Source organism: Gekko japonicus, unplaced genomic scaffold (genome assembly GCF_001447785.1).
Source record: "Gekko japonicus isolate JY-2015 unplaced genomic scaffold, Gekko_japonicus_V1.1 scaffold1139, whole genome shotgun sequence".
Taxonomy (NCBI): Eukaryota; Metazoa; Chordata; class Lepidosauria; order Squamata; family Gekkonidae; genus Gekko; species Gekko japonicus.
In genome coordinates, this window is record NW_015172591.1 from 549,096 (window position 1) to 567,945 (window position 18,850).

Consider the following 18,850-nt stretch of genomic DNA (forward strand, 5'->3'; position numbering starts at 1 on the left):
GTGGAGTAGATTTTTTTTTAATACAGTAAGAATAAAGCAGGATAAACATCATCGAAACAGCACAGAAACGAGAATAATTGCAACGGTCAAAAACTTCTAGAAAACCCATATTTAAAACCTGCCATCAACGATTAAAAAATGCGTCAATCAGCTGGAAATTGCTCTCCTGAATAGAAAGACCCCAATTTTTTTAAAGAAAGAAGTAATCAGAGTATTTGCTGTTGGCGACACGGCAGAAATGTATTTGTTTCCTACCTTATTTAAAGGCGTCACAGTTACATGGAGCTAAACTGTAATGAGGATTTTTAACTGCTCTCAAAAGAGGGTCTGGGATTTTAAAATGATGTCCAGGGAAATTATTGTTGTTATTTCTCAAGTGCTGTAAATGCCGCTCTCCAGTGCAGTACTAAAAACAGACTCCCAGCCCGCAACGGGTCAGACGGGGAGGAAGGCAAACAAAGGGAAGGGAGCTCGTTAGAAGCCCTCCAGAGGGACTGGAGGACACTACGGGGAAACCCTGAACGGAAACAAGAAACCCGAAGCAAGTTCTAAGTGGAAAGAGGGAGCAGGAGAAGATGAGCACTTGGCTTTTCACATAACAAAACGATGTAAGTTAAGGAGGAAGAAGGAGCCTTCAGATCATTGTCAGACAGGGAGGAAGGCAAACAAAGGGAAGGGAACTCGTTAGAATCCCTCCAGAGGGACTGGATGACACTACGGGGAAACCCTGAATGGAAACAAGAAACCCGAAGCAAGTTCTAAGCGGAAAGAGGGAGCAGGAGAAGATGAGCAGTTGGCTTTTCACATAACAAAACGATGTAAGTTAAGAAGGAAGAAGGAGCAGACAAAAAGTTGCAGAAAAAATATGAAAGGTGTAGGTCTCATCTGATGAGTGGTTAAGTGCACAGACTGTAATCTGGGAGAACCGGGTTTGATTCCCCACTCCTCCACTTGCACCTGGCTGGATGACCTTGAGCAAGTCACAGTTCTGGCACAGCTGTTCTTGAAAAAGAGCAGTTTCTGTCAGAGCTCTCGCTCTCTCAGCCCCGCCTACCTCACAGGGTGTCTGTTGTGGGGAGGGGAAGGGAGAGGAGTTTGTAAGCCGCTCTGTGACACCTTTGCGTAGTGAAGGGTGGGGTATAAATCCAAACTCTTCTTATTCTTATTCTTCTACCAGCGCTGTACTGTCGGCAAGACTTGAGGCCAATTTACTTCAAAAGATACAACTTTAATGAATTGTTTTTCACTGAACAATGAAAGAAGATTTATTTTTCTCTAATGAGGACTTCGTTATCTTATCACTGCTGCTTTTTTTACGAAGTTCAGCCTGTTCCGTGATCTCTCGTCCTTGACTACACCAACCTCCAGGTGGGGCCTGGGGATCTCCCAGAACTACAGCTCATCTCCAGAGAACAAAGATCAGTTCCCCTGGAAAAAATGGCGGACTCTGTGGCACTGTACCCCACGGAAGGTCCTCCCCTCCCTCACCCCTCCCTAAACCCCGCCCTCCCCAGGCTCCACCCCCCCAATCTCCGGGAATTTCTGAACCCAGAGCAGACAACTCTGTTGCCATCTCTGGGGTTGGTAGCTCGCTATAAAGGACCCGATCCAAATGCTGTACAAAACATAAGTTTAAATCCCACGTTGCCTAATAAAAGGCACAGCCGTATAACTGACGTTCTGTTCTGACGGGGCGTGTCAACCTCCTTTTTCCCGTTTCCCAAAAGAGCTTCGTCTGTGACCAGTCTCTGGTAACTCCTTTTCTTTCCATCTTGGAATTAGTAGCCTGAAGCCTATAATTTTCTTTCCAAGTTCTGTGGGACTTAAACTGTTGGACATTTTGGAATTGTGTGCCTAGGCACAAGATAAAGGTAAAGGTAAAGGTACCCTTGCTCGAAAGCCAGTCGAATCCGACTCTAGGGTTGTTGCGATGCTCATCTCCGTTTCAAAGCCAGCGCTGTCCAAAGACGTTTTCGTGGTCATGTGGCCGGCATGACTAAACACCAAGGCGCACGGAACGCTGTGACCTTCCCACCAAAGTGGTACCTATTTATCTACTTGCAATTTCTTGCTTTCGAACTGCTAGGTTGGCAGGAGCTGGAACTAGAGAGGGAGCTCACTCCGTCATGCGGCACACTCGGGTCTTGAACTGCTGAACTACCGGCCTTCCACAGCCTGCAGTTCAGCGTCTTAACCAATGTTCCCTCTAAGCTGTGGAGTCTTGTGACCAAAAATCTTCCTTTGTGAGCTACTGGCATTAAAGTTGTGAGCAAGCGATTTGGCTGCTGCATCAATTAGTTTGCTCTGGAGCCATCCTTCCTGAGCTGAGACAAAAATGTGTGAGCGGGAAGCTAAAAAACTGTGAGCTAGCTCACCCTAACTCAGCTTAGAGGGAACACTGGTCTTAACCACTACTGGACTGTATATATATAGTGCTCTTAAACCTACATTGCTTTGGTGTTCCACTTCCTGAGACTGTGTCTCCTTGTAAGGTTTATGTAGAAAGTTTTTTTTTTTTAAATAGTAATAGTTTTGTACAGCAGTTGGATTGGGTCCTTTATAGTGAGCTATTATGGGTGCTGGTCTATTTGTGGCTGTAAACCTCTGGGGTTGGGACACGCCTGGAAATTTGGGAGTGGAGCCTGCAGTAGGTGGGGTTTAGGGGTAGGGTATAATACCACAGAGTCCACCTTCCAAAGCAGCCATTTTCTCCAGGAGAACTGATCTCTGTAATTTGGAGATCAGTGGTCATTCCAGGAGATCTCCAGGCCCAACCTGGAGGCTGGCACCCCATGTAGGGGTCTGAGTATAGGGGGGGAAGGACAAGGCTGAAGAAATGGACATAACAGGAAATGAAGGGGGGGGAGTGAAAGGATCAAGACCATGGAGGACTTTGCAAAGTGAGTCAAACATGGATGCAAACTGGATGGAAAGATCTGAAGGGCTAGTTCTTTTCTGTAACAACTGTATATTTTGTAAATAAAGATGGAAACGGCCAGTCGTTCTAGTTGTCTTTTTCTGGACAGGCTCCGTCTCCCTCTGTGTTTGTTGCCTTGTACCCACAACGGCATGCATAGATGGCTTCTGTCTTCACTCGTGGTCTTTCACAGGGAAAATCACCAGATTCTAAGCTCTAAAGATGTACAGTAGCCATGTATGGCTGCGAGAGTTGGACTACAAGGAAGGCCGAGCGCCGAAGAATAGATTCTTTTGAACTATGGTGCTGGAGAAGACTCTTGAGAGTCCCTTGGACTGCAAGAAGATCAAATCAATCCTAAAAGAAATCAACCCTGACTGTTCCCTGGAAGGCCAGATAATGAAACTGAAGCTCAAATACTTTGGCCACCAAATGAGAAGGGAGCACTCACTGGAGAAGACCCTGATGCTGGGAAAGATTGAAGGTCAAAGAAGATGGGGACGGCAAAGGATGAGATGATTAGACCAGAAGGCCTGGCGTGATCTGGTTCATGGGGTTGCGAAGAGTCGGACTCGACTGTGCGACTGAACAACAACAACTCAAAACATTTGCATTTCCTGCCTTCAAAGCGGCTTACGGTAATAAAACAGCTTTTAAATATCACGCAAGGCACTTTATTGAAGTATACTCTCAAGGAAGACAAAACTAGAGCTCACAGGTCCCCCCCCCCAGGACACTAGCGGGAGTAGGGGGTAGGGTGGCCAGCTCAGGGGTTGAGGAAATCCTGGAGATTAGGGGATGGTGCCTGTGGTGGGCAGGGACCTCAGTGGGGTACAATGCCACAGAGTCCACCCTCCAAAGCATCCATTTTCCTCCAGGGGAACTGATCTCTGTAGCCCGGAGACACACTGTAAGTCCAGGAGATCCGCAGGTCCTACATGGAAACTGGCATCTCTACCCAAAATCAACCAGACTCACCAACTGCTATCCAAAATAAAGCTCTCCAGAATGCAGGAAGACAGGGCTACTCTTGTTGACCTCAACAAGGAGATAATTCCACAGCTGACACCTAACAATAGATGTTCTTAAGTTCACACACTGAAATTATCTGGGGCAGGGACATCTTCTGAACACAGATAGGATAAAAGGAGGAGCAGGCCACAGGGGATACGGACCGTAGGCTATGAAGGGCCTGGAAAGTCAACGCTAGCAGCTTGAATGATGCCTGAAGTAGATAAGTCAATTGATGAAACGCTAGTAGAACATGTCCTGGCCTCTAGAGAACCATTTGGAAGCAAGAAATTATACTCTGTTCCAGCAACACCAGTAAAACTGACTAGTCTAAATGTGGCTTTTTAAGTAATAGGCAGAGAGGGCATGGCTCAGTGGCAGGGCGCCAGCTTAGTATGGAGAAGATCCCAAATTCAATCCCTGGCATCTACAGGAGAGATGAAGAACTGAGCGCTGACTCATGAAAGCTCAACCCCCTGCCACACTTTTTGTGAGTCTTCAAGTTGCTACTGGATTCTTATTCTATCCTACTGCTTTTGTTGTTCAGTCGCACAGTCGAGTCTGACTCTTCGCGACCCCATGGACCAGATCACGCCAGGCCTTCCTGTCTTCCACCGTTCATCTCTAGTGATAAAGAATTCCAAAGGAACACCGTAAAAGACATTCCTCAGCTTGCACCAATTTCCCATAATTCCAAGTAGCTATGATTTGTAAGAACAAGTCCTACCAGAACATCTCAGCTTTGAGGAGTTATCTAGATTTAAGCTTTTACATAGTTCCTCAACACTTAAATTTACATTATGTTTAGAGGGGTATTTCCTGTCTGTCAATCTATGAAACAGCTTTAGGGCCTGAAGATTTATAGCTGTCCAATTACAGAAACAACTATGGACATTTCCCCACCATAAAACACTGTCAGCAGTTTGTAAATGGTGCTAAGATCATCTTAGCAGGCATGGTTGCATACACGAATGTCCACTGCTTTGGTACACTGGAGTGTTAAAATTCATGCTCTGCTCCAGAAAAACGTATATCTACTGCCTTCTTGGATGCCAGACAAATTTCAGTGCAATCATACAATGTCATGTCAAGATCAATCCAGCAGTGTTTGCTCAGGCAGGCTGAAGGCTTCAGTGATGCCGCCGGGCATGTGGTTCTTTGGATGCCGTTGCTAAGGCCTGAAAACTCCCACCAGTGCTCGGCTGGCTGGCGGTGTGGTGATAATGGCCCTCCCAAAATGGAGACTCAGCTGGGAGGCATGTCGTTGGCTGCCAGACGCTAGTGATAATTGCCAACAAAGCAGAAGTGCCATCACTGCATATCTGAACAGTAGCTCAACAGATCCTCCTCTCCAATTCCCCTTTTCAACTGTCACCCCTCCCTTTCCCTGAACCATCACTTGTTTTGCCTTGCCCTCACTTGCCACAAGCCAGAGCCTTCCTTCCCCTTGAGTACAGCAGCGTTCTGCAACTACGAAGCAGGTCTTAACAACAGGTGGGAGGCACCGCCTCAAAAACAGGAGGCTGGGTGTCTTTTGTGTCAAAAATAACGCACAGAGTTTTCCTCACTCACCACACAGACTAATAACTTCCACACAGACTCATTTTCCTCACTTCCCACTTAGACAATAACTTCCACACAGACTCATTTTCCTCACTTCACACATAGACAATAACTTCCACACAGACTCGTTTTCCTCACTCACCACACAGACTAATAACTTCCACACAGACTCATTTTCCTCACTTCCCACTTAGATTAATAACTTCCACACAGACTCGTTTTCCTCGCTTCCCACTTAAATAACTTCCACACAGACTCGTTTTCCTCACTTCCCACTTAGACAATAACTTCCACACAGACTCATTTTCCTCACTTCCCACTTAGACAATAACTTCCACACAGACTCGTTTTCCTCACTTCCCACTTAGACAATAACTTCCACACAGACTCGTTTTCCTCGCTTCCCACTTAGACAATAACTTCCACACAGACTCGTTTTCCTCACTCGCCACTTAGACGAATAACTTCTACACAGACTTATTTCCCTTGCTTCCCACTTAGACTAATAACTTCCACACAGGCTTATTTCCCTCACTTGCCACTTAGACTTGTAACTTCCACACACAACACAGATTTCTCCACACTCTACAGTACCTCCCTCCATCTCTTCCCTCCACACACCCTCCATTCAGCACCCCACTGTCTCTTATGCAAAGCCTCTCTGAACAAAACAGTCCACTCTACACCCTCAAGTACAGCTACCATCGAATCATAACACACTTCACAACTACCCAGCTGCCCCTTTTCTTACTGTACAGGCCTGCATTTTAAATGACAGCAACATACATATAAAACTCCACATTAAAAACTAGAAAGAAAAACATACACAAAATATTTGCACGGTGAAAACATCACATCGCCTCATGCCCGCTCAAATTGAAGATCTATGGCTCGCTAGAAGGCGGCGGGGGGAGTCCAATGGTTGGAAACTGGCGGTATTTGTTTGTATGTTGGGGAGCCTGAGGTAATGAGACTGCCAGACAATGCCGTATGGAAGAGACATTAAGCTAAATTTCCACCACATTTTGAGAAAGGGGTCATTACACCTTAGAACTCAGTTCAGCAGAGCTGTTGTAACTGCTTCCATCCGGTCACTATTTATGCTAGAGGGGTCCCAACCTTTTTGAGCCAGGGGGTACATTTGGAATTCTGATATAGTATGTTGGGCGCAGCATAGGGTTGCCAAGTGTAAATTCCTCCGGAGCGGGAGACTCCCGTCTGCCGTCTGGAGCGTGTGCGCACACGCAAACCGCGCACACACTGCACGCACGTCACCCGGAAGTGATGTGACAACGACGGGCACGCTGGGGGCGGGGCCACGACCATCTGAGGGAAAACCATAGAGTTTTCCCTTGGATGACCGTGGCCCCGCCTCCAGCGTGGTTGCGTCACTTCCGGGTGACGCGCACATCGGGGTGGGGTTCCCCCCCGGGGCCCGATCCGCTGGCAGCGGGGAACGGGCCTCGGGGGTGAGGGTTTCCCCACCCCTTGGGGGGACTTGGCAAGCCTAGCGCAGCACCAAAATGGCTGCCACAAAATGGCTGTCGCAGGAGGTGGAGTCAGCCAAAAAATGGCTGCCACAGCTTACCTTCAGTCACGCTGTGTAGATCCTTGTGCTGTGGTGACAGCTGCTGCCAAAGCAATGTTTTTAAAAATCTGCACAGCCAATCGAAGCTCCAATGGCCAATCACAAGCCTTGCTGGGAGAAAGCTCCACTGAGCCCTGCCCACTTTTAAAAGCGCTTGGAGGGGGGGCACCACGAAAGGTGTCAGCAGGCCCCATGGTGACCATGGGGCCCCACGTTGGGGACCTCTGGAATATGACATTCAACACTGTGTCTACTCCAGCCCGTCCCCCCCCCGACAGCATCCTTGCTCCGCAGTACTCGGCGTGCAACGCATTCAGTTTATGGCCTGTTCTCACACAACGGGAATGATTCAGCCCAGAAGCCGGGGAAGCCGGTGAAGCAGTGAATGAACCCTTTCCAGAGCCAGATAAACAATCTTACTATTTTAAAATGATCACCCTACATCCTCTTTTGCCAAATCCTACAGATAAAACTCAAGGAGGCTGTGGAACAGACTGTACCGCCTCAGATAGGATCACACCATTAACGCTGCCCTTGGCTTAACCTCTTTTGGGCAAACAGAAAAGCAGTACGGCAGGTAAAAGGCTAGGTTAGAACCCGGCAGCTTCCTAACAGAGGGGGAGGCGTTAAAAATGTAACCTCCCACCCGTAGCCTAAAGCGGTGCCGTCCATTTTGAGGCCTTATTTCCACCCCCTTCTCTGCCTCACACCTTTCCTTCCGACGGCGCATTCTGTGGCACCTGCCCCATAGCAAGGATCTTTTTTTGTCGTTCAGGTGGCACTTACATTTTTAGGGGCAGTTAAATTACAGTTGATTAAACCAATCTGGATGCCTGTCCTTAAAGGGAGAGGCTCAAAGCCTGTTTCTCGCCCTTTCTTTCAAGGGGCAGGGCAGCGAGTGTATCAGTTCCTATGGGGAAAAAAGGCATTTGATTGCCTTTTGAGTCCCCTCCCACAGAGCAAGAAAGCTTAAAAGGACCCTCAAGGGCAATGCTCCCTCTCAGCTGTGGAGTCTTGTGAGCAAAAATTCTACTTTGTGAGCGACTGGCTTTGAAGTCGTGAGCGAGCCAGTTGGCCGCTGCATAAATTAGCTTGCTCTGGAGCCCTCCTTCCTGAGCTAGGACAAAAATGCGTGAGCCGGAGGCTAAGAGACTGCGAGCTAGCTCACGCTCACTCAGCTTAGAGGGAACGCTGTTCAAGGGCACCTTCAGTACCTCTCCAACAATCCCCTCGCTCTGAGCTGTCTTTCCCCAGGTCGCATGATGCCCCCCCGCCAAATCCCACAGTGGGAGGAAGAGGGATGCCTGAGGACAAGCCGTGGCACTCTCACCCTGGCTGCTGCAAGCAGCAGGGGTTCTCGCCTCAAAAACAAGGTTTCTGGCACAGCTATTTGTGGGGCAGGCAGAGGTCATTTCGGGGGGGATCGTGGGGGATCGCAGTTCCCCCGGGTGAGGTACGGGGGGCGGGGCACATGAAGAAGCCCCGCCCCCTGCTTCCGGCCGCCCCGCTTCCGGCCCTCATTCAGCCAGGAGGAGGCAGGAGAAGAAGGAGGCTAAGTTGCTTCCTCCCTGCCTCTCCCCACCCCTGCGGTTCCCCGCCGGCCCCCTCATGGGGCTCGGCAGTGGAGCTGCAAGGCCGGCGGCGACCGGGACCGTTGGGGGCGGGGTGTGTGGCCTTATGACACACTTCCGGTGATGTCAGGGGGTGTGGCATATGCTAATGAGTTATGCTAATGAGTTCCCCTAGCTCTTTTTCTACGAAATGACCCCTGGGGGCAGGGCCCCGAAATGCCCCACTGTCGCTATGGGCCTGTATGGCACCAGATTCGATATACATGAGGTTGGAATCTGAAGCCATTTGAGGGGGGGGGGAAGCAGGCGTTGGGAATGGTGGCCTGAAGGGACTGACTTGAGTCCACTCACGGCAGGTCCCTGGAGTCCCCCTGGTCCAGATCTTCCATTCGGTTCTGTTGGACGTTGCAATGCCAAGAGGCAAAGACATTCTTTTCCTCTTCAGAGGCAAAAAGCACACAGATGGCGAAGGAAAACGGACAGTTTTATTGACATCCCTCTTGCCAGTTGTGGGGTCCCACCCCCCTGCTGTTCTCGGGATTTGCAATCGGCAGGAGGGGCGTGAACGCCTTTCCCTCCGTTAGTTCCTTTTCTGTCAACTACTAGGGAGGGTTCAATAAAACTGTCTGGGTTCCTTCACCCCCTGTGTGCTTATGGCCACGGATTCTCTTCAGAAGGGAATAAAAAACTTCTTGCCTCTTGGTATGACAGAAGCCCAGGGCTGCCTCCGGACTTAGCAGCCACATCCAGTGTCAGGACCCCCACGGCCTCCTTCATGCTGGATGCTACAATGCCTCCGTTTTGGGAGGATTGCTACTTAGCAAGCCAGTCAGCGCCTCCATCGGTTGTCACAGGGTAAGCCCTTCGATTGTGCCTACAAGGCCGGAGCTGATGGCCGGGTGAAGAGAGGAGCCGGGCCTTCTCCCTTCTGTCGCCACAGACCGTGGCTTAGTATTTCTACCATGACTGGGGAATGGAGGTTCCCAGGGCTATTTTTGGGCAGGAACACACAGGAACGGAGTTCCGGCTGGCTCCCGAGTTGGCCACGCCCAGCAGAAACTCATTAGCATAATAGGCCACACCCAACAGCAGGAACTAATTAGGATTGGCTACATTAGGGGTGTGTGGCCTAACATGCAAAGGAGTTCCTGCTACAAAAAAAGCCCTGGTTTTGGACAACAAACAAGGTAAACAGAATAAGAAGCAAAAGGTGGGTGTGGCTGGATGACCACACTTCTGGTAACGTGGGGGTGCGGCCTAATGTGCTAATGAGCGGTGCTGTCAGGGGTGTGGCCTAATATGCTAATGGGTTTCTGCTGTTGGGTGTGGCCTATTATGCTAATGAGTTCCTGCTGGACTTTTTCTACAAAAAGAGCCCTGGCAGGTTCCCAAGAAAGCACTGGGGGTGTTTCACACGCATAGTGTCTGCTCGTACCACAGAATTAGGGCCTCCCCCCCCGCAGGTTCTGTTCCCTTCCACCATGCCAGGATTCAACTTTGGCCCGGGCAGCACCCAAGTTCACCCCGGAGCAAAAGGCTGCCCCCGTTTCCCGCCACGGACTCCTTTTCACAAGCAAGGATTCTGAAGCCAAAATGAGAAAGGGACAGACTTCAGGTCTTTTACCTGCTGTTTCCTTCTCTCCCGTCGCTAGCTCTCCATTGATCCCATTCTCTTTGGTTCTGGAATACGCGCTCTGCTGTCCGTGCGCTCCGTAGCCTCCTTCTTCCTCCTCCCTGTAAGGAAATCCGTTGGCACTTCTGACCAGTCCGTCGCCCGCACCGCTCGGCTCCTTGATCTCCGGGGAATGCGAGTGGGAAGAGGCCTCCGCGATCTGACTCGAGGTCCAGTGTGGGGCCTTCGCTTCGTCCTTCCGATCATCAGCCATCCCTGGTCTCCTTGACGGTTTGTCCTGTCATGAGAACCAAAGCAAAGATTCCCAATGCAACAGCACTACTCAAATCCACAAACCACAAGGCAGAGATGTCAGTACCAGAATTTTCTTTGTGGTTGCGGTGGTGGAGGCAGAGGGAACATATTTGGCAAAAAAAAATCTACAGTCCAACACTTGATGATGAAATTGTTGGGAGTGAGCAACTCGGCATGCTTGGACATTGGGGGGCAGTACATCACTCTAGTGTGTATAGGTGTTATCTCCTTGAATGGGGTGCCTCTCTTTGTCTTAACCTAGGAACTGCCCTCTGACTCCTCCTTTCTCTCCCTTTCTCCTCTCCCTCTCTCCTCATGGCCTTCCATGGAGACACATGTCTATTCAGATCTCTCCTGTAGAAACAATGGCCTCATCCTCCCATACACATGGTGCCAGACAAGATGGTGGTTTGCAATCGGAAAAGTACTCTTTAAATTAGGCTTCTTTCTCTTCTGACTGCATCCTGAATATGAACTGGATCTACATGAATGAATGTTAAGTTTATCTTTTTTGAAATACACTTCTTGGGAGATTTCTTTTCTGCACTCAGTATCAGGCTTCTATGACTGAGCAAACTGTGATATATTAACCAAATATGCCAACAGAAACAACTAACACTAAGCCATTCATACCTTGACCTGGAGGGCACAGAGTAGCCGGATCTCATGAGATCTCGGAAGCTAAGCAGGGTAAGTTATGGTCAGTACTTGGATGAGAGACCACCAAGGAAGTCCAGGCTTGCTAGGAAGAGGCAGACAACACCTCTTGCCTTGAAAACTTTATAGGGTTGCCACAATATGGATGCAACACACATGCACAAATCATTCCCAGGGGCTACTGTCAGGGTCCTTAGCCAGGTTACGCAACACAGGGCTTCTCTCCTCATTGCTACATTAGAAGATAACTGTTTATTGGTAAATCCAGTACTAGAGACACATGTACAACTTGTGTCAGGAATGGCCGCCAATACTAGGGCCTAGAGATGTAAAATTTCCGGAAATTTTGAAGCTTGGAAAAAAACCCGTTTTTTCCCCGTTTTTTTTTTGTGTGGAAAAAAACGGAAATTTTCGGAAAAATTGAAAAAATTGCTACATTAGCATTTCTTTTGTCTTTTCTAGATTGAAAGTCATTCTGTTACTTTAGGAACATAAAATATGACTATGGACATTTTTACTTGGCATGAAATTATCACAACTAGCATATTAAAAAATATAGTGCATCCAAACAGTTGTTACAAACAGAATACCCGCCCACATGGAAAAACAAAACTGGAACCTTTTTATTTTCTTCTGACAATAGAACCTCCTAAAGGAAGAAATGCATCTTGTTCTTGCATTGGAGAGTTCAGTTTGTAACCTAGGACTTGCTCAAGCATTAGATCAATCTGATACCATATATATATATATTTTAGAAATGATTTGGAAAATATTTGAACACCTTGTCTTAAAATATTTTAGTCATCATGTTAAAATAAAACGTTCCATAATCAATTTCTTTTCTTTTATTTTTTCAAATTTTCCAATTTTTCGGAAAAAAACAAAAAAGCCTTCAGGAAAAAAACGGGAAAAAAACAGTTTCCCCCCGAATTTTTCCGTTTTTTTTCCGGGCCTTCACATCTCTACCTCTGACTTATACTAGAATCAAACATCCCCCCGGTAAGCATGAGCCAATGGATACATCTCTCGTGCGCGGGCAAAGCAAGCAGGCAAAGCAAAAGCCGTTAACTTTCCCAGCCGAGTAAAACTGCAGCTGGAGCATCTACAAGGTCAAGCATAAGATAGCAAACAGTTGGTGAGCCAGGGAGAGCTGAGACCGAAAACAACGGGAGGGCACCCCTCCACATTCCAAACCTATGACAGGGCTACCTGACATCTACTGGGAATGAATAAATAATCTTTCTCTGGTCTCTCTAGTATCTGCTTCTGATCAGTTTTCCCACTGAGCCACATTACCAAACAGGTTGGCAGCAGACTCAAGACAGACCAAAGGAAGTCCTGCATCACACAACAAGGAGTTGACTTGTGGAACTTACTGTCAATGTGGTGATGGTGGATTCAAGGGAGACCGGATAGATTTACGGAGGATAGTTATTAGCCTTGGTAGATTAATAGGACCTCTGGATTGAGGGCTCTGGGGAGCAGCCAGGGTACAGGGGCCTATTGGGGGCCCCTGTTGGGAAACAGGATAGTGGACTAGACGGATCATTGGTCTTGTGTGGTGGTGGAAACCCCAGGGGGTTTACAAGGCATGCGATATTCAGAGGTGGTTTGCCATTGCCCGCTTTTCCATAGCAACCCTGGATTTCCTTGGCGGACAGTGATCAGGTCTCTTTTTGTAGCAGGAACCCCTTTGCATATTAGGCGACACACCCCTAATGCAGCCAATCCTCCAGGAGCGTACAGTTTCCCCTGTAAGAAGAGCTCTGTAAGCTCTTGGGGGATTGGCTACATTAGGGGGTGTGTGGCCTAATATGCAAAGGAGTTCCTGCTACAAAAAGAGCCCTGCGATGATCTAAATAATAACCAGGGCTGACCCTGCTTAGCTTCTGAGATCTGACGAGATCAGGCTAGTTTGTACGTATATCATACCTTACGATGAAACCAACTGTTCTAGAAAATTTGCTTAAAAGTTTTAAAGCGTTACGTCGGCGTGAGGAAACAAATTAGTACACACCTCTATGACCAGAACAGCAAAAACTTTAATAACACTCTTTTCTGTTGGTAAGAATCCCGCTCTGTGAACCCTTCACGAAGTAGCACTTACAAACTAGTGCGATTCCTCATTTTTACTTCACCTTTAAAATGAGCAACATGCGGTGCAGATATTAGATCACTGTGTAAAATAGCGGGTTGCTATGAGAAACGTGGATGAATTCATCACTCTGTCTGCTCAACGGAAAACACTTCTCGTGTTCCAAATGCCTGAGGAGAGAACCCATCTCTCTCTGTGGTGTACGAGGAATTGCCTAAAACAATCACCCAAACAGAGACTGATAACTGAAGAATGCAAGAAGTCCAGCCATTTCCAGAGGCTCCGGGAATCATTACTGATGAATTGTTTCACTCAGGGGTCATTTCCTGCAGGAGCGCACAGGAGCAGAGCTCCGGCAGTAAAGAGCCCAGGGGGCGGGCACATCAACAAGCCCCACCCCCTGCTCCCAGCAGCCCTCAGTCAGAGCAAGAAGCAGCCAGGCAAGCTGCAGAGTCCCCCCCCCCCGGTCTACCGGTCCAAAACAGTCCAGTGGCACCTTTAAGACCACGTTTTATTCAGGTACAAGCTCTCCCTCCTCTGTGAGGACAGATCTGCACGTCTCCCATCCCCCAATAGCTAGCAATCCAAAACAGTCCAGTGGAGCCTGAGCGGTGGGTGTTGCCTTCTGACACACTTCCGGTGATGTCAGGGGGCGTGGCATATGCAAATAAGTTATGCTAATGAGCTCCTGCATGTCTTTTTCTACGAAATGACCCCTGGTTTCACTAAATGGAAATCCTTTTTTTAAAACAAAACAAAACAAAACCCACAGATGCTCAGAGGGCAAGGGATTTGGCACAAGGTTCTTCTGCACAATATCAGCTTACAAAACACAAGACTGTGTGTACGGATAGGGCAGGAACACAGGGCAGTTTTCCAAATGGCTACGATGCTTTTTGAATGGATTGGATTCTACGTTTACTCTGATTCTGACCGTTTCCCATTTCTGGAGACCTTGAACTAAGATCTCCCACCCGCTGATGGGAGGCTGGTAATCCTACATAAATGTTTGGCATTTGGTGGAACTGGGCAGGGCTATTTTTGGGCAGGAACGCACAGGAACGGAGGTCTGGCTGGCTCTCAAGTTGGCCACGCCCAGCAGGCACTCATTAGCATAATAGGCCACCCCCAACAGCAGAAACTCATTAGGATTGGCTACATTAGGGGTGTGTGGCCTAACATGCAAAGGAGTTCCTGCTACAAAAAAAGGCCCTGGGTTTTGACAACAGACAAGGTAAACAGAATAAGAAGCAAAAGGTGGGTGTGGCTGGATAACCGCACTTCTGGTAACATGGGGGTGTGGCCTAATGTGCTAATGAGCTGTGCTGTCAGGGGTGTGGCCCAATATGCTAATGAGTTCCTGCTGTTGGGTGTGGCCTATTATGCTAATGAGTTCCTGCTGGGCTTTTTCTACAAAAAGAGCCCTGGAACTGGGCATATCCATACAGGCCAGGCTGGAAAGAGAGAGGAGACCCGGAGACAGGGCTGGGGATTTGGGAAGAGGCAGTGACTTCGAGAGGCAGTCAGCACAGAACAACTTCACTGTTTTGGGGGGGGGGGGGAGGGCACTTCATGTATTCCAAGATGAACACATGAAAAGATGACATGAAAAAAGGCTTGCTTTTTGATGTTTCATTTTTAACCTGAGCCAAAGGACCCCTTTCGAATATACACACAGAGCAGGACAGAAATTAAAGGTGCTAAATTGTTGAGCGTGTCCACAAGAGGGCAACCAGGATGGTGAGAGGGTTGGAATCCAAGTCTTACGAGGAAAGGCTGAAAGAGTTGGGTCTGTTTCGCCTGGGAAAGAGAAGGCTTAGGGGGGGGACACGATTGCAGTCTTCCGATATTTGAAGGGCTGTCATGCAGAAGATGGAGCAGATCTATTCTCTCTTGCTCCAGATTGCAAGACTAGATCGAATGGGTGGAAATGACAAGGGAGTCGTTACTAGCTAAATATCAGGAGAAACTTCCTATCTATAAGAGTGGTTGAGCAGTGGGACAGACTGCCTCGGGAGGTGGTGGGTGCTCCTTCGCTGGACGTTTTCGAGCGGAGGCTGGATGACCATCTTTTGGGTATGTTGTAGGGCTATCTTTCGGCTATGCTCCCGCAGAGTGCAGGGGGTTGGGCTAGATGGCCTGCAAGGTCCCTTCCAACTCTAACATTCTGTGATTCTATGATTCTATGAAATATAAGAAGCCAAAACAAGTCAAGTATTTCTAAATAAAACAACCTAAACTGCATTTTTACTTTTTTGCCATGGAAACTTGATGGGTAACCCTGGCCCAGGAGGGAAGGTGGCGTGGTATAGCCCGATCTCGTCAGATCTTGGAAGCTAAACAGGGTCAGCCCTGGTTAGTACTTGGATGGGAGGCCTCCAACGAAGACTGCAGAGAAAGGCAATGACACCCCCCCCCGCATCTCACTTGCCTTGAAAACCTTCTGCTGGGGTCACTGCAGGACAACTGTGACTTGAAGGCACTTTACACACACACACACAACCTTGGGCCAGTCACACATACTCAACCTAAGTTTACTCACAGGCTTGTGCAATAAAATCGAGGAGGGGAGAAAAATGTAAGCCTTTTTACAAATATGTACTTTAAGAATACTTTTTTTTTGTCCGCATGTGTTAAGCAGTCCATAATCCCATCGCGCATGGGATCTTATATTGTATGCTGAAAAAGAAACTTAGAATGTAAGAACATAACGTAAGAACATAAGAGAAGCCAATGTTGGATCAGGCCAATGGCCCATCCAGTCCAACACTCTGTCACACAGTGGCCAAAAATACCAGGTGCCATCAGGAGGTCCACCAGTGGGGCCAGGACACTAGAAGCCCCCACACACACTGTTGTCCCCCCCCCGCCCCAAGCACCAAGAATACAGAGCATCACTTGCCCCAGACTGAGAGTTCCTATCTATACCTGGTGGCTAATGGCCACTGATGGACCTCTGCTCCATATGCTTATCTAATTCCCTCTTGAAGCCGTCCATGCTTGTGGCCACCACCACCTCCTGTGGCAGTGAATTCCATGTGTTAAGAGAAGCCATGTTGGATCAGGCAAATGGCTCATCCAGTCCAACACTCTGTGTCACACAGTGGCCAAAAATACCAGGTGCCATCAGGAGGTCCATCAGTGGGGCCAGGACTCTAGAAGCCCTCCCACTGTTGTCCCCCCCAAGCACCAAGAATAAAGAGCATCACTTGCTATTAGCCACCAGGTATAGATCTGGGGCAAGTGATGCTCTTTATTCTTGGTGCTTGGGGGAGGGCTTCTGGGGCAAGAGAAGCCATGTTGGATCAGGCCAATGGCCCATCCAGTCTAACACTGTGTCACACAGTCGGCAGAACCTAGGGGCCAGCAGGTGGTCCACCAGCGGGGCCAGAACTCCAGAAGTCCTCCCACCACCGCCCTGCAAGCACCAAGAATAAAGAGCCCCAAACATAAGAACACAATAATTTCCCAGGCTAGATTTGGCAGCCTTATATATGGCCCAGTCATAAATACTGCTTTTTTCCTTCTTCCCCACAATCTCTTGCCTTACTTAAGTTTCTCAGGCAGTATTGCTTGGGGGACAACGGTGGGAGGGCTTCTGGAGTTCTGGCCCGATATGGGGGCGGTGCTTGTGGAAAGGCGAATCGGGTGAGGGGGGGAGGTTCACCTAGACTCTATGATTAGGGTTGCCAGCTCAGGGCTGGGAAATATCTCAAGTTTTTGAGGGAGGAGCCTGAGGAGGCGAGGGACTCCCATGTGGCATAATGCCACAGAGTCCACCCTCCAAAGCAACCATTTTCTCCATCTGAACTGAGCTCTGTACTCTGGAAATCAGTGGTTGTCCTGGAAGATCTGGAGGCCCCACCTGGAGGCTGGCACCCCTAGCCATATATGAAAACTGGAATGTTACCATGGCAGTTACATAGCCCTGGAAGGGGTAGATCGTATCACCTGCATGCCAGTGATGTTAAAGCTTTGCAGCATAACCAGGGGTCATTTCGTAGAAAAAGAGGTGCAGGAGCTCATTAGCATAACTCATTCGCATAGCTCATTTGCATAGGCCACACCCCCTGACATCACCGGAAGTGTGTCAGAAGGCAACACCCACTGCTCAGGCTCCACTGGACTGTTTTGGATTGCTAGCTATTGGAGGGGGGGGGAACATGCAGATCTGTCCTCGCAGAGGAGGGAGAGCTTGTACCTGAATAAAACTTGGTCTTAAAGGTACAACTGGACTGTTTTGGACCGGGGGGCCAGAGGGGCTCTGCAACTTACCTGGCTGCTTAGGGTTGCCAAATTTGTTTTACCTGGCGGCGGGGGGTTCCCGCCCGGCGTCCTCAGCGCGCCTCAGCGCACAATGGCTGTGGCCCCAACCCAAAGCGGGGGGAAATCAGCCCCCCAGGGGGATTTGGCAGCCCTATGGCTGCTTCTTGCTCTGACTGAGGGCTGCTGGGAGCAGGGGGTGGGGCTTGTTGCACGTGCCCGCCCCCTGGGCTCTTTACTGCCAGAGCTTCGCTCCTGTGTGCTCCTGCAGGAAATGACCCCGGAGCATAACCCCTGCTTAAACAAAAAACTGCTGAGAGGGGTTTTTTTTTTTTTTAAATACCCTTTCTTATTAGAAATATTCCCCAGGAAGCCAAGGCAACCTGTAGCTCCTTCACCTGGATTATACTGAAATAATTTAAGGGGAATTAAATTTTTCAGTACATTATTTTTGTTCCCGGTGGGTTAGGAACAAAAGGAGGTTCTTCTATCCTACATGAAAGCCACACTTAAGAGCTAAATGTTTTGATGACTGGGCCCTTATTTGCATTCTGACATCTGATTATAAATGTAATTACACTCCCCTCCCCCACACACTGCTACACTGCCCACAAATGGGAAAAACAAGAGAAAAATCCCGTATTTAGTAAAAAGATTTATCACTTTGTTAAAGAAAGCGCTAATTATCTCGGCATGGATAAATGTGCCTTCCTTTGCATGTCCTCCGTGGACATTTTCCATTAAGTCACTGTGAGCTCTCTAGCGTTCGGGTCTTTCCAAACTTTTTAAAAATGTTATTTTTTACAAAGCAGAAGTTACAGATGTAAATACTTCATCATTATCACAAACCATTAAAGAATATTAAAAAATGAGGTTTACAAGATTATGCATGGGAAAGAACAGGTAGAGAAAGAGGTACTTTTCTCCCTTTCTCACAATACAAGAACTCCTGGGCACTCCATGAAATTGCTGAGCGGTCGGGTTAGAACGGATAAAAGGAAGTCCTTCTTCACCCAAAGAGTGATTAACACTTGGAATTCACTGCCACAGGAAGTGGTGGCGGCTACAAGCATGGGCAGCTTCAAAAGGGAATTAGATAGGCACAAGACGGGGACCCGCGATACTCGCGGGGGGCGGAGAAGAGCTCCGTCTCCTCCATCCCCCCCCGCTCGATGTCCCGAGGAGGCGGCAGCGGCGGCGAGGCCGGTCCTCCCCCTGCCCACCCAGCTCCGAGGCGGAGGCGGAGAGGCCGGTCCTT

At 48.6% G+C, this 18,850-nt stretch overlaps 1 protein-coding gene across 1 annotated transcript in view; it reads right to left on the reverse strand.

The window, feature by feature from the left end:
* The window catches only part of MAP2 (microtubule associated protein 2), a 150,948-nt gene extending 140,412 nt beyond the window's left edge, over positions 1-10,536 (reverse strand). The window contains exon 1 of the mRNA XM_015421522.1: positions 10,275-10,536. Coding sequence (XP_015277008.1) covers positions 10,275-10,536 — 262 coding nt within the window. The remainder of the gene's footprint in view (positions 1-10,274) is intronic.
* Positions 10,537-18,850: the final 8,314 nt, after the last annotated feature.